At 41.2% G+C, this 16,471-nt stretch overlaps 1 protein-coding gene and 1 long non-coding RNA gene across 31 annotated transcripts in view; one reads left to right on the forward strand and one right to left on the reverse strand.

Annotated features, from left to right (window-relative positions):
* Window positions 1-16,471, forward strand: part of LOC149984051 (uncharacterized) — a 615,207-nt gene that overhangs the window by 421,892 nt on the left and 176,844 nt on the right. The window lies entirely within an intron of this gene.
* The window catches only part of adgrl2a (adhesion G protein-coupled receptor L2a), a 203,995-nt gene continuing 201,170 nt past the window's right edge, over window positions 13,647-16,471 (reverse strand). For all 29 annotated transcript variants that reach the window (XR_016495320.1, XR_005051450.2, XM_090232273.1 and 26 more), the window contains one exon: window positions 13,647-16,157. Coding sequence is in view for 22 of the 29 variants with exons in the window: in XM_021599938.3 (XP_021455613.3) it covers window positions 15,337-16,157 (821 nt within the window). In the remaining 7 variants the exon portion in view is untranslated. The remainder of the gene's footprint in view (window positions 16,158-16,471) is intronic.

Raw genomic sequence — 16,471 nt, forward strand, 5'->3', positions numbered from 1 at the left:
GGCTTCTAGCGAGTGCAATTTTGGGGCTTCACCATGTTTCATGGAAATGTACAGCTGTGCGTCATCTGCATAGCAGTGAAAGTTAACGTTATGTTTTCGAATGACATCCCCAAGAGGTAAAATATATAGTGAAAACAATAGTGGTCCAAAAATGGAACCTTGAGGAACACCGAAATTTACAGTTGATTTGTCAGAGGACAAACCATTCACAGAGACAAACTGATATCTTTCCGACAGATAAGATCTAAACCAGGCCAGAACTTGTGCGTGAAGACCAATTTGGGTTTCCAATCTCTCCAAAAGAATGTGGTGATCGATGGTATCAAAAGCAGCACTAAGGTCTAGGAGCACGAGGACAGATGCAAAGCCTCGGTCTGATGCCATTAAAAGGTAATTTACCACCTTCACAAGTGCAGCCTCAGTGCTATGATGGGGTCTAAAACCAGACTGAAGCATTTCGTAAACATTGTTTGTCTTCAGGAAGGCAGTGAGTTGCTGCGCAACAGCCTTTTCTAAAATTTTTGAGAGGAATGGAAGATTCGATATAGGCCGATAGTTTTTTATATTTTCTGGGTCAAGGTTAGGCTTTTTCAAGTGGATAGAGAGCCGTTTATTATGTTCAACATAGGAGGACCAAGCACAGGAAGCAGATCTTTCAGTAGTTTATTTGGAATAGGGTCCAGTATGTAGCTTGAAGGTTTAGAGGCCATGATTATTGTCATCATTGCATCAAGAGATATAGTACTAAAACACTTGAGTATCTCCCTTGATCCTAGGTCCTGGCAGAGTTGTGCAGACTCGGGACAGCTTTGAAGGAATACGCAGATTTAAAGAGAAATCCGTCATTTGCTTTCTAATAATCATGATCTTTTCCTCAAAGAAGTTCATGAATTTATTACTGCTGAAGTGAAAGCCATCCTCTCTTGGGGAATGCTGCTTTTTAGTTAGCTTTGCGACAGTATCAAAAATGCATTTTGGATTGTTCTTATTTTCCTCAATTAAGTTGGAAAAATAAGACGATTGAGCAGCAGTAAGGGCTCTTCGATACTGCACGGTACTGTCTTTCCAAGCTAGTCGGAAGACTTCCAGTTTGGTGTGGCACCATTTCCGTTCCAACTTTCTGGAAGCTTGCTTCAGAGCCCGGGTATTTTCTGTATACCAGGGAGCTAGTTTCTTATGAGAAATGTTTTTAGTTTTTAGGGGTGCAACTGCATCTAGGGTATTGCACAAGGTTAAATAGAGTTCCTCAGTTAGGTGGTTAACGGATTTTTGTCCTCTGACGTCCTTGGGTAGACAGAGTCTGGAAGGGCATCAAGGAATATTTGTGTTGTCTGTGAATTTATAGCACAACTTTTGATGCTCTTTGGTTGGGATCTGAGCAGATTATTTGTTGCAATTGCAAACGTAATGAAATGGTGGTCAGATAGTCCAGGATTATAAGGAAAAACATTAAGATCCACAACATTTATTCTATGGGACAAGACTAGGTCCAGAGACATGTTGGACAAAATCCACTGAGTCGACGATGGCTCCGAAATGTGAATATTAAAATCACCAACAATTAGAATATTATCTGCTATGACTACAAGGTCCGATAGGAATTCAGGGAACTCAATGAGGAACGCTGTACAGTATATGGCCCAGGAGGCCTGTAAACAGTAGCTATAAAAAGTGATTGTGTAGGCTGCAAGGATTTCATGACTAGAAGCTCAATAGAGGAAAACAGTTTTTTTGTTGTTGTAAATTTAAATTTGCTATCGTAAATGTTAGCAACACCTCCGCCTTTGCGGCATGCACAGGGGATATGGTCACTAGTGTAACCAGGAGGTGAGGCCTCATTTAGCACAGTAAATTCATCAGGCTTAAGCCATGTTTCAGTCAGGCCAATCACGTCAAGATTAAGATCAGTGATTAGTTCATTGACTATAATTGCCTTTGAAGTGAGGGATCTAACATTAAGTAGCCCTATTTTGAGATGTGAGACATCACAATCTCTTTCAATAATGACAGGAATGGAGGAGGTCTTTATCCTAGTGAGATTGCTAAGGCGAACACCGCCATGTTTAGTTTTGCCCAACCCAGGTCAAGACACAGACACGGTCTCAATGGGGATAGCTGAGCTGACTACACGGACTGTGCTAGTGGCAGACTCCACTAAGCTGGCAGGCTGGCTAACAGCCTGCTGCCTGGCCTGCACCCTATTTCATTGTGCAGCTAGAGGAGTTAGAGCCCTGTCTATGTTGTTAGATAAGATGAGAGCACCCCTCCAGCTAGGATGGAGTTCTTCACTCCTCAGCATGTCAGGCTTGGTCCTGTTTGTGGGTGAGTCCCAGAAAGAGGGCCAATTATCTACAAATTCTATCTTTTGGGAGGGGCAGAAAACAGTTTTCAACCAGCGATTGAGTTGTGAGACTCTGCTGTAGAGCTCATCACTCCCCCTAACTGGGACGGGGCCAGAGACAATTACTCGATGCCGACACATCGTTCTAGCTGATTTACACGCTGAAGCTATGTTGCGCTTGGTGACCTCTGACTATTTCATCCTAACATCGTTGGTGCCAATGTGGATAACAATATCTCTAAACTCTCTACACTTACCAGTTTTAGCTTTAGCCAGCACCATCTTCAGATTAGCCTTAACGTCAGTAGCCCTGCCCCCTGGTAAACAGTGTATGATCGCTGGATGATTCGTTTTAAATCTAATGCTGTGGGGACAAAGATCATACTTTTTGAGAAATGTCCTCTGTTTTGATGAAACAAAAATAGAATTGTTTGGCCATAATGACCATCGTTATGTTTGGAGGAAAAATGGGGAGGCTTGCAAGCCAAAGAACACCCTCCCAATCGTTAAGCACGGGAGTGGAAGCATCATGTTGTGGGGGTGCTTTGCTGTTGTGGGGGTGCACTTCACAAAATAGATGGCATCATGAGGGAGGTAAATTATGTGGATATGTTGAAGCAAAATTTCTAGACATCAGTCATGTAGTTAAAGATTGGTCGCAAATGGCCCTTCCAAATGGACAATGACTCCAAGCATACTTCCAAAGTTAAGGTTTTAGAGTGGCCATCAAAAAGCCCTTACCTCAATCCCATAGAAAATGTTTGGGCAGAACTGAAAAAGCGTGTGCGAGCAAGGAGGCCTACCAACCTGACACAGTTACACCATGCAAACCCGGGTGGCAGTGTGTTTTGGTCCGAGCAGACTCTTTTCCGGCTCACAGACATCGGCAACTTATTTCTATGGTGCTACCCATTCTAGGGTTAGGACTGTAACCACCAGAGGACTTGAAAATGAGTCGGAGCTGAGAGAATCACCAAAACTAAAGGTATTTTGGTGTCAGTGCATTTTCTTAAAAACAAAAATGTATGTAGCCGATCAATGTGTAGGCATACTTTGCAATAAAATCGACAATTGTGTACTATAAACGTGAATGTGTTTTTGCACAGCATACAACCATGCCGACAACCATCCGTGGAGATCAGTGGACAAAGAGCTAGACAACAGGCCGCAGCGAAAAAATGCATGGTTCCACAGAACACCAAATGGGATGGATCCCGAGGCAAATGTGGCTTACCAGTGAACCTACACGTGTTCATCATTAATACTGTGTCTCAGTAGTTTCTGTCCATGACTGATACAACCCGAAAGAGCATTAAACCTCTACAGGATTGGTGTCTCATCCACGGGATGGTTGAGCTAATGTGCGCTATTATGATTAGCATGAGGTTGTATGTAACAAGAACATTTCCCAGGACATAGACATATCTGATATGGGAAGGAAGCTTAAATTCTTGTTAATTTAACTGCGCTGTCCAATTTACAGTAGATATTACAGTGAAAGAATACCATACTATTGTTTTAGGAGAGTGCACAGTTATGAACTTGAAGATGTATTAATAAACCAGTTAGGCACATTTGGTCAGACTTGATACAACATTTTGAACAGAAATACAATGGTTAATTGAATCAGTCTAAAACGGTGCACTTACACTGCTGCCATCTAGTGGTCAACATCTCAATTGCGCCTCTTTTCTCATTCATTTTAAAGATGATGATGTGTTATATTATCCTACATTAATTTCACATTTCACAAACTTTAAAGTGTTTCCTTTCAAATGCTATCAAGAGTATGCATATCCCTGCTTCAGGTCCTGAGCTACAGGCAGTTAGATTTGGGTATGTCATTGAGGTCACCGAGAAAGTCTGGACATGGCCTGCTCTCCCTTATGTAAAGAATTAGGCACTTAAAAATATTTACCACGTACTGTAGGCTATGTTTACTTGTCAGACTGCACAGTTGCCTAATAAACATATGCAGGCAGTTTCCATCATCAATTTGCTTTAAATGTTTTATTATCCAAATGTTTAAAGTGCGTGTGGGCCACCTCATGCAACCGCAAAATGTCGGATAAAGCATATACTGTAAAGTATTTCTTCATCAACATCTTTATGCTTTCGTTAATAAAATAATGATAAACTTTGAAAATGCAGATGTTTATGAGGTTGGGAATAAATATCACTGAATGACAGAAATATTGGAACAAAGTAGGCTAATGAAGGTAAACCAATTGTTGCTTACTGGAAAACCAAAGTCAAAGTAGCACTAACTAGCATTAATTGTAACAATGGCTGACACTTAAATAACGTGCCATAGAATTATGCGGCAGCCTGCAAGGTGTGTTGCAGTATGACGCAACTTTTAAAGGAGGAACCACTGTGCAAGTTTGGCACAACTGTATTTGGAGAGTTTCTCCCATTCTTCTCTGCACATCCTCACATGCTCTGTCAGGTTGGATGGGGAGCGTTGCTGCACGGCTATTTTCAGGTCTCTGTAGAGATGCTCGATCGGCTTCAAGTCCGGGCTCTGGCTGGGCCACTCAAAGACTTGTCTCGAAGCCACTCCTGCGTTGTCATGGCGGTGTGCTTAGGGTCGTTGTCCTGTTGGAAGGTGAACCTTCGCCTCAGTCTGAAGTCCTGTGCACTCTGGAGCAGGTTTTTAATCAAGGATCTCTCTGCACTTTGTCACATTCATTTTCCCTCGATCCTGACTAGTCTCCCAGTCCCTGCCGCTGAAAAACATCCCGACAGCGTGACACTGCCCCCACCATGCTTCACATGTAGGGATGGTGCCAGGCTTCCTCCTTGACATTCAGGCCAAAGAGTTCAATCTTGGTCTGAGAGGCTTTTAGGTGCCTTTTGGCAAACTCCAAGTGGGCTGTCATGTGCCTTTTACTGAGGAGAGGCATCCGTCTGGTTACTTTACCATAAAGGCCTAATTGGTGGAGTGCTGCAGAGATGGTTGTGTTTCTGGAAGGTTCGCCCATCTCCAGAGAGGAACTCTAGAGCTCTGTCAGAGTGACCATCGACTTCTTGGTCACCTCCCTGTCCAAGGCCCTTCTCCCCCAATTGCTCAGTTTGGATGGGTGCCCAGCTCTAGGAAGAGTCTTGGTGGTTCCAAATTTCTTCCATTTAAGAATGATGGAGGCCACTGTGTTCTTGGGGACCTTCAATGCAGCAGAAATGTTTTGGTACCTTTCCCCAGATCTGTGCCTCGGCACAATCCTGTCTCGGAGCTCTGACATGCACTGTCAACTGTGGGACCTTATGTAGACAGGTACGTGCCTTTCCAAATAATGTCCAATCAATTGAATTTACCACAGGTGGACTCCAGTCAAGTTGTAGAAACATCCCATGGATGATTGATGGAAACAGGACGCACCTGAGCTAAATTTCAAGTATCATAGCAAAGGGTCTGAATACTTATGTAAATAAGGTAATTCTGTTTTTTATTTTTTATAAATTTGCTAAAACTTTTAACAACCTGCTTTCGTTTCGTCATTACAGTGTATTGTGTGTAGATTGAAGCTCTCAAAAAAATATTCAATCAATTTTAGAATAAGGCTGTAACGTAAAAAGTTTTTGAAAAAGTCAAGGGGTCTGATTACTTTCCAAATGCGCTGTAAGGAATGAAAATAGCTGTAAGCAGCAGTAGAAGATGTACTGTTGTCCATTAGTTTACTCTAATCAGGGAAGGATGGTAGGGTTGGGGAAAAAATAAAATAAGGGGGTTGAGAATTACGCAAACAACTAATTTGATTGAACCCAAAATGTATCTGCAATATTAAAGTTGAGAAATGTCTCTCGCTATATTTTATGAATTATTTCTTGAAGCATCTATTCTGATAACAACAATATTCTAGGGTGGACTTTTGATATTTAAAGAAAGCTAATCTCAACAAGTCCAATCTTTACTTACAGGAACCAGTAATCACATATCACTTGAGAGCAAGGACATATTCAAGATATGACATTTAAATAATACCTGTATCAACACACCCAAAATGATCAACACCCAAAATGATTTTGGTCTGTGGCATTTCACAACACTCTCATTTTGTGTAAAACAAACAGACACATTTCAACTTGACTGTCCATGACGACCAAGGTGAAGGATGATTTTAATTCACTTTTATTTAAGCAGGGGAAAAAGCACGTTGAGACCTAGGTCTCATTTGCAAATGTGCCCTGGGAACAATACAGAAAATAAAATTACAAAATATAAAACACCAAATTAAATAAATAGCAAATATGATATATACAATAAACAATCAAACAATACAAACACATCCATGAATATAAAAATCCTGAGCCTTTCTCCTAAACTGACTCAGAGACAACAACACATTCAAATTAAACGTTACTTGGAGATTCTTCTACATGATAGGGGCTTGGTAGATTTAACCAACTCTGTGGGTACACGTGGAGTCTCCAGCATTAACCAACCCTGTGATCTATTGTTGTAATCGGAGTTTCTATATTTCAACAGTAAATTGGTAGTTTATTGAGTACGGCTTTATGAACAAAAACAGAATAATGAAGTGACCTACGTATTTTTATTGAGGTCCAACCAACTTAATGATAAAAAATGCAGTGGTGAGTGTCAAAACTGTCAGATGTTATAAAATGAAGTGCGCTATGATAAATTGTGTCCAAGGGCTTCAAAAGACTGGGTGCTGCATTTATGTGTATAATATCACCATAATCTATAACAGTAATAAATGTAGACTGAATTATCTGTTTCTACTATTTAATGAAAGGCAAGCTCTATCCCCATTTAAGAAGCCCAACTTAATTCTTAGTTTTTTTGACTAACTTGTCAACATGCGTTTTTAAAGATAGCTTTTCATCAATCCAGATGCCCAGATATTTATAGGCGGGGACACGATCAATAAGGGCACCATCTAACGTACTTATTCACAAATCATCAGTTACTTTCCAAATCATGTAATAATGTAACATGTACTTGGTTTTCCCAGCATTTAGTACCAGCTTCAGGTCAACCAAGGCTTTCTGCAAGGTAGTAAAAGCAGATTGAATAGTCAACAGAGCCTGAGCTGCCATAGGGGCAGTAGCATATACAACAGTGTCATCTGCATACAGATGAAAGTTACAGTTTTGTACAGATAGACCAATACTGTTATTATAAATAGTGAAAAAAACTGGACCAAGATTCGAACCCTGTGGGACACCTTTTGTTAAGTCGAGAAATCCTGATTTATTGCCATCAGTAAGTACACACTGTGTTCTGTCTTTTAAATAATTCTAAATAATAGAGTTTCTGAATAAGTAAGGTGTCATCCACAGTGTCGAATGCCTTGGACAGGTCAACAAAGAGGGCAGCACAGTATTTCTTCATATCTAAACAATTTATGACAATTTAAAACCATAGAAGTAGCAGAGATGGTACTATGACCTGGTCTTAACCCTGACTGTTCTACATTCAGAAAATATGTAGCAATTAAAAGGGATCTAAGCTGAGTATTAATCAATGATTCCAGGATTTTTGCTAGGCAAGAGTTTGGAAACGGGATGATATTTATTTAGATAACTCGGGCTGCCACCTTTATGTAGAGGAAGTACATCGGCCGCCTTCCAAACTCTAAGGATGCTACTTGATATAATTGTCAAGTTAAAAATGTGTTAATGCTTCTGCAATCAATGGAGCAGAAAGCTGTAATAAGAAGGGATCAAGCATATCAGCCCCAGTAGATTTTAGTTGTTGTTCCAATGCTTCAAATGTAATTGGATTTGTCACATGTGCCGAATACAACAGGTGTAGGCCTTACAGTGAACTACTTCCTTACATTCCCTTAACCAACAATGCAGTTTTAAGAAAAATAAGTGTTAAGTAAAACATAGGGAAGTAAAAAATAAAAATAACAAATAGTTAAAGAGCAGCAGTAAAATAACAGTAGCAATACTATATACAGGTAGTACCGGTATAGAGTCAATGTGAAGGGGCACAGGTTAGTCGAGGTAATTGAGGTAATATGCATACAGTACGTAGGTAGAGTTAAAGTGACTATGCATAGATAATAACCAGAGAGTAGCAGCAGTGTAAAAGAGGGGGTTGAGCGGGGGGACAATGCAAATAGTCTGAGTAGCCATTTGATTAGCTGTTCAGGAGTCTTATGGCTTGGGGGAATAAGCTCTTAAGAAGTATTTTGGACCTAGACTTGGCGCTCCGGTACCGCTTGCCATGAGGTAGCAGAGAGAACAGTCTATGACTAGGGTGGCTGGAGTCTTTGACAATTTTTGGGGCCTTCCTCTGACACCACCTGGGATATAGGTACTGGATGGCAGGAAGCTTGGTCCCAGTGATGTACTGGGCTATTCGACTACCCTCTGTATTGCCTTGAAGTCGGACGCCGAACAGTTGCCATGCCAGGCAGTGATGCAACCAGTCAGGATGCTCTCAATGATGCAGCTGTATAACTGTTTTAGGATCTGAGGACCCATGCCAAATCTTTTCAGTCTCCTGAGGGGGAATATGCTTTGTCGTGCCCTCTTGACGACTGTCTTGGCGTGTTGGGACCATGATAGTTTGTTGGCGATGTGGACACCAAGGAACTTGAAGCTCTCAACATGCTCTACTACAGCCCCGTCGATGAGAATGGGGGCATGCTCGGTGCTCCTTTTCCTGTAGTCTACAATCATCTCCTTTGTCTTGATCACGTTGAGGGAGAGGTTGTTATCTTGGTCTCTGACCTCCTCCCTATAGGTTGTCTCATCGTTGTTGGTGATCAGGCCTACCATTGTTGTGTCGTCGGCAAACTTAATGATGGGGTTGGAGTCATGCCTGGCCATGCAGTCATGGGTGAACAGGGAATACAGGATGGGACTGAGGATGCACCCCAGTGGGGCCCCCGTGTTGAGGATCAGCATGGCAGATGTGTTGTTACCTACTCTTACCACCTGGGGGTGGCCTGTCAGGAAATCCAGAATCAGTTCCAGAGGGAGGTGTTGAGTCCCAGGGTCCTTAGCTTAGTGATGAGCTTTGAGGGTACAATGGTGTTGAACGCTGAGCTGTAGTCATTGAATAGCATTCTCAAGTAGGTGTTTCTTTTTTCCAGGTAGGAAAGGACAGTGTGGAATATAGTAGAGATTGCATCATCTGAGATAATGATGTTGATGTGAGCCATGACCAGCCTTTCAAAGCACTTCATGGCTACAGAGGTCAGTGCTACGGGTCGGTAATCATTTAGGCAGGTTACTTTAGTTTTCTTGGGTACAGGGACTATAGTGGTCTAATTAAAACATGCTGGTATTACAGACTCAGTCAGGGACAGGTTGAAAATGTCAGTGAAGACACTTGCCAGTTGGTCAGCCCATGCTTGGAGTGCACGTCCTGGTAATCCGTCTGGCCCAGCGGCCTTGTGAATATTGACCTGTTTAAAGGTCTTACTCACATCGGCTACGGAGACCGTGATCACACAGTCGTCTGGAACAGCTGATGCTCTCAAGCATGGTTCAGTGTTGCTTGCCTCCATCGCGAGCATAGAAGTAATTTAGCTCGTCTGGTAGGCTCATTTCACTGCGCAGTTCGCTGCTGTGCTTCCCTTTGTAGTCTGTAATTGTTTGCAAGCCCTGCCACATCCGACGAGCATCGGAGCCGGTGGAGTACGATTCAATCTTAGTCCTGTATTGACGCTTTGCCTGTTTGATGGTTTGTATGAGGGCATAGCGGGATTTCTTATAAGCGTCCGGGTGAGAGTCCCGTTCCTTGAAAGCGGCAACTCTACCCTTTAGCTCAGCGCGTACGTTGTCTGTAATCTATGGCTTCTAGTTGGGGTATGTAACTACGGTCACTGTGAGGACGATGCCATCGATACACGTATTGATGAAGCCAGTGACTTACACTGTATGTGATGTACTCCTCAAGGCCATCGGAAGAATCCCAGAACATATTCCATATTCTAGTCTGTGCAAGCAAAACAGTCCTGTAGCTTAGCATCTGCGTCATCTGACCACTTCTTTATTTACAGAGTCACTGGTGCTTCCTGCTTTAGTTTTTGCTTATAAGCAGGAATCAGGAGAATATAATTATGGTCACATTTGCAAAATGGAGGACCAGGGAGAGCTTGTACGCATCTCTGTGTGTGGAGTAAAGGTGGTCTAGAGTTATTTTTCCTCTGGTTGCACATTTAACATGCTAGTAGAAATTTGGTAAAATTGATTTATATTTCCCTGCATTATACCCCGGCCACTAGGAGCACCGCCTCTGGATGAGCATTTTCCTGTTTGTTTATGGACTTAAACAGCTCATTGAGTGCAGACTTAGTGCCAGTATCGGTTTGTGGTGGTAAATAGACAGCTACGAAAAATATAGATGAAAACCCCCTTGGTAAATCGTTTGGTCTACAGCTTATCATGAGATACTCTACCTCAGGCGAGCAAAACATTGAGACTTCCAAATATTAGACTTTGTGCACCAGCTGTTGATTACAAATATACACAGACTGCCACCCCTTGTCTTACCGGAGGCAGCTGACCCATCTTGCTGATGCAGCGTAAACCCTGCCAGCTGTATTTTATCTATGCCGTCGTTCAGCCACTACTCGATGAAACATAAGATATTACCGTTTTGAATGTCCCGTTGGTAGGATTTTCGGAACGTAGCTTGTCTATTTTGTTATCCAATGATTGTACGTTGGCTAATAGGACTGATGGTAGAGGCAGATTACCCACCCGACCTATGTCCCCAATATCTCCGACTCTTTCTCCTGCGAATGACGGGGATGTGGGCTTTGTCATGTATCTGAAGTAAATAATTTGCGTCCGACACGAGAAAAAGAAAATCTTTGTCCAGTACGAGGTGAGTAATCGCTGTCCTGATATCCAGAAGCTCTTTTCGGTCATAAGAGACGGTGGCAGAAACATTATGTACAAAATAAGTTACAAATGACGCGAAAAAAACACACACAATAGCACAATTGGTTAAGAGCCCGTAAAACGGCAGCCAACTCCTCCTGGCGCCTTTCATCTTCACAAGGTAGACAGTTGATCCAGAGAGTACAAGGATTCACTGGGGTTGGTCCTCTATCAAGTCGATTAGCAGCTGGGAGAGGGACGAGCAGTTTACTGACTGACCCAGGTCTATTAAACCAACATTTCTTTCAAACAAAAACAGAGGACAGAAAATGTTGATAAAAAGCATGACCTATCAAATTTTTTCAGTAATGATGTCAGAGTTCAGTATAACTTTCTTGGGTAGGGAAGCATTTAAAAGGAGCGTGTTTATCTGCAAGTGATATAAAAATAGATGAGAAATGCTCAATTGCTAATTCAGGGTCAGGTATACACTTGATGGTACAAGTCATGCATAAACGCTTGGGCAGAAAAGTTTTTCAAATGTATCTTCCTAATAATACAGGGATCAGAATTATGTTGTCTAGTATCTCCAAAACAGGTTATAGGACAATGATCACTAAGTTTGCAAACATATTTGTGAAAATGTAATTCAATCATGAGGATCTATCTAGATTTTTCACATTTAACTGAGTGGGTTTTGTGATCAGCTGGGTTATATTAAGATCAAAACAAATGTTCTTAAAGTTATCCGAGATCGGTGTCAGCCAGTCCGGGTTAAACTCACCTAAGACCACCAGTTCAGATGATAGAAAAGGTTGTAAATGCTCAGCTAGGATACTAATCCCATGAATTAAAGCAGCAGGGGGCCTATACTGTACACTCCAGCAACAAATACATGCACATTTTGTCTCATGGTCACATCTAAAACAAGGATTTCACATTTCTGGGGAATAAGAGCACAAGTGGATTTTACTTACATCGCCACCGCTCCACATTTTCTCTGAAAAGATCTAAAAATCTTGTAATTAGCAATGTCAGTGTCAATGTCCTTATCCATGATCAAATCATTTAACCAAAACAAGAATGTCTGTGTTCATGTCATGCATCCAGATATTGATAAAGTCAATATTTTACATCATACTTTGCACAATTAAATGTCACAAACCCAGCCCTTCGCCAGACTTAAAAACAGCAGGGGTATCCATATTTACCGTAACCAGGTCGTTATAAACTTGATCATTAAGTAAGTCAGGAAATTTCATAGGAATAGAAATTAGATTATCAAAGCTTGCCCCGATGGGCCTGAGGCTGCATCTATTTGGTGGCTGTTGAAATACTATTGAAATGAAGACAGGGATAATGTACATTTCCTTGACTTGACTAGAGTATTTCAACGTGAGGCATCCTTATTCAAAATTAGAACTCATCCAGATGTTTAATTTCCTCAAGTAAAGTAATGATCCTCTTCGTGGCAGCATTTAGTTTGTGGCATTTGACACAGGTGAAATTTTCATAAAAGTCCTTCACTGGGATTATTGTGAACATGTCACATAAAAGGCATTTAATTGCCTTATGGTCAGCGATAGAGTCAAAGGAGTTTTCACTGCTTTGTGCTGATAGAACACCCTTTACTCAATTCAGCCATTTTGCTTACTAGCCAATAGGCTACTAAAAGGCTACTAAAATGATCCAGGGACAAATATAGCGGTCCCAGCACTGTGGCTATCTGCGTCGCTGGATCCAAAATAAATAATAAAAACTGGATATAAAATACTAGATATAAAATAAAATGATATAATAATCATAGAATTCAATGTATTCACTAAAACCGTTTGTCAGAGAACCACCATGGCAGCATTCATCAGCTGTTTCCGATGATAAACCGAGAATGTGAGAAACCCGAGAATTCGCACTTAATAAATTGTCCCTCTGACAATTGCAGCAATATCTCTCACTCAATTATAAGAAAAGCAACATCAACAAAGTTTATGCAATTTAAGAGTATAGTTCACCGAAATTGCAGTCATTAATTTGTAATTTGGGTGAACTGTCCCTTTAATGTGAACTTCTTCTGACAGTGAGAGCGTCTTGGCGGTGCAGATCCTGAGTCATTTCCTTCAATGGCAAATGATAAACAATGTAATTTCCAGATTCCCTGCAGTGAGCTGTCATCCTGCTCTAACCAGTGGCTTATTTACCCTATTAGAATGTGTCATAAATTAGCAATACCTGAGGCATTAACAAAGGACTGACTTTTGTCCTCAGCGGGAGTGGGCATTAATTGGTGCAAATATGTGTCATAAATAAGACAAATTTACTGTGATGTACTGTATTTCTCCAAACCGCCTCCAACTATAACAGCGACCCTTGTAAAGCATCAGACTCATTTCCACTTACATATTATTAAAAAGCCAGCTGATGAGTTACAGAATTGAATCACCTAGATTTTAATGGTGTCTGGTGAAGTGCTCAATAATATACTAATCGGACAATGTTATGAACCGGTGTAATTTTCGAACTTTTATTGGAGTGTTACAACCACACAGAGGAACATTTACAATGTAATTTTCCTACCTGAGTTTCTCATAATTGAATCACATGGAAAGATTTGGCTTATCAACACATAAGGTGAAATGAGCTTGACTAATAGGCAAAGTCTTTGATAGAAAACAAAAGCAAAGCAATCCCTCTGAAAATATATCACTGATAACCTTCCAAGGTGCTTGGGATGTACTCATGACTTGAGTCAAAAGTGTATTTTGTCCATAGCAAAATAATCAAGCCTAAAACTTCTCCAATGGTACAAAAACACAAAACATTAATAAAACTGTCATTTTACAAAAAATCTCACATTTATTTATTTGTTAAACAAGTGTTGAACTTTACATTTGTCTTTATTGATGGGCCCCTTAATAGCATGTTTACATAAAAAGAAGGACTATGTATACCAGTGCTGGAAAATATTACATTTTCCAATGTATAATCTTTTGAAAATATTTCAATAAATAAATGTCCATACCCAGGCAGAAGAAATACATGTATTATGAATAAAAATGTTATGGTAAACGTTTTATCTCGAGTGGATGTTAGTCTTGAATGGCCCATTTCTATGTCATGATTGTTTATCCGATTAGATTACTTAAATCAAATTCACCCCCCAGAAAATGGTATTGCATGACTTTCATAGGGCACTGTTGTATTCCCACTTTACTAAAATAAAGACCTTTTAGCAATATAAAATCATATAAATTTCAAATGGACAACATACTGTATATGAATTCAGTATGGAAAAACATGTCACAAGTGGAACAAATTAGTATGCATTAACCTTGTTCTTTGTAGACTTATTTTTTTTTCATCTGCTTTTTTTGTTCAAACATACGATAATGAATGATGTGTAAGAACTATAAACACATTTTATAACATATGTGCAACTTTTACACAATATTCTCTTCAAATGTTACATTTTCAATTAAAAGGTTTCTTTATATTTACGGGTTTCCATGAATTTTATTTTACACTAGCAAAATATATATTCATTTTGCCATTTCCCTTGACAACAGCTCAATTGAGAAAATCTAAGGCCTGGGGCATGATTGCTAGTGGTTAATCCAACCTTCACGGTGATGGAGACAACTCTAGGATCCAGGACCTTATATTCCTAATTAATAGTCTGATCAGGAACACCATCAAACAAATAAGTCCTTATCCTGGTCCGAGAGCTTCATTTTGTATGTAATACGAAACAGGCTTGACAAGGATGGTGGGAGTGTATGTACAACCTTTGGCCAGAAAAAACTGCTGAACTGGATTGGCCGATAACATTTTTTAAATAGTTTTTTATATCCTTTTTTAAAATGCAACAGCAGCAGAATAATTAAATACAGAAATGGCATGTGTCTTAAATTGAACTCTGCATTTTATATACAGTCTGTTTAAAACTCCACTCCAGCGGTCGGGGTAATGTCGCACTGCCATCGCAGTGCACTTAAGTCTGTTGGTTTGTGAGGAGGATGGGGTGTGGCGAGTCTGGGGGGAGAGGAGTGTGTGTGTGCGTGCGTGCGTGCATGTTGGGGGCTCTAAGGCTCTCTGAAAAAAACTTCCCCGGCATCTCTCAGAGTACAGTAATGTTTGTCCTCGAGGATGTCGGGACAGCGGACAGGGGACGATGATTTAAATATATTTTAAAGGCTTGTCACTAACTGCATCTGTCCTTCCCGTACATCTCCTTCAGGGATGCAGCCCTCTTTAGTAATAGGGATGATGTAACCGTCACTGTTTCCTCTACTTATCTGGTAGTACGCTTGGAGCTGGTGTCCTGCTCCTAAGTTAGGCATGCTCTTGTAGTAAACGTCCTCGTTCTCGCTCCTCTTAGAGGGGCTCGAGAGGTCCTCCAGCTCCTCCGCATCAGGGCTGCTCTCGGGGTATGGAGAGTCTCTTAGGGTGGGCATACTAGTGTACAAAGAGTCTCTGTTTGGGGACTGTAGGCTGTCCCCGTGCTCGTTGGTCGTGAGCTGGCTGACGTAGCTCTCCAAGCCCCCCTCAGTGGTCTTCACTCTCTTCTGCGGCTGGTACAGAAGTGAGTGAGTCCGCTGGGGGATGAGCGGGGCCTCCAGTTCCCGGTGGTGCAGCTCTATGCCCAGGCCCACCGGTGTGTTGATATTGTGGCCGTGCACCAAAGATGAGGTGTCAGCCACGATGACGTCATCTTCGCTGCTGCTCCCGCCCACCACGTGCACCCTCTTGGACGATGGAGGAAGAGGAGCCCCCCGCTCCACATGGTGGTTGTGGCTCTTGTTGCAAGCCCGGAGGTTATTGTGCACCAGCTCCGATATTAGCATTTTTTCAAAGGCTGCGTCGTCCAGGCTGAGTCCACAGTCCACCACCTGCACACTGTTGCCGTAATCCCCGTTGCGAAGCGAGTAGCTATTGTTAAAGTTACCATTTAGCGGTAGAGTATCCATTGCACTGGTGTCCCTGGGATGGTTCAGTGTGTGTGAGTGTCCTGGAATGAGAAAACATATGAGGGGATTTAAATTAGTCACAACCATTCTTCTGAAAGCAATATGAAAAAAATGAGAAAAGTGGTTTAATGCTGTTCAGGACGCTGGAGATAATTTGGCACAAGACTAAGATTCAGCTGTACCATGTTACTAATTAGACAATCTGTAAGGAGAATGTGTATGCATGCATATACACAATGAACAATTATTTTACATTCTCAGTTATGGGGTAATTTGGAAAATGTTTGTATATCATGAACTAATACTTTCTCTAAAAGCCTTTCCAATTCACTAAAATATTCTGCCTTTGACTCTC

This window comes from Oncorhynchus mykiss, chromosome 4 (genome assembly GCF_057628025.1).
Source record: "Oncorhynchus mykiss isolate SJ-2025 chromosome 4, ASM5762802v1, whole genome shotgun sequence".
NCBI lineage: Eukaryota > Metazoa > Chordata > Actinopteri > Salmoniformes > Salmonidae > Oncorhynchus > Oncorhynchus mykiss.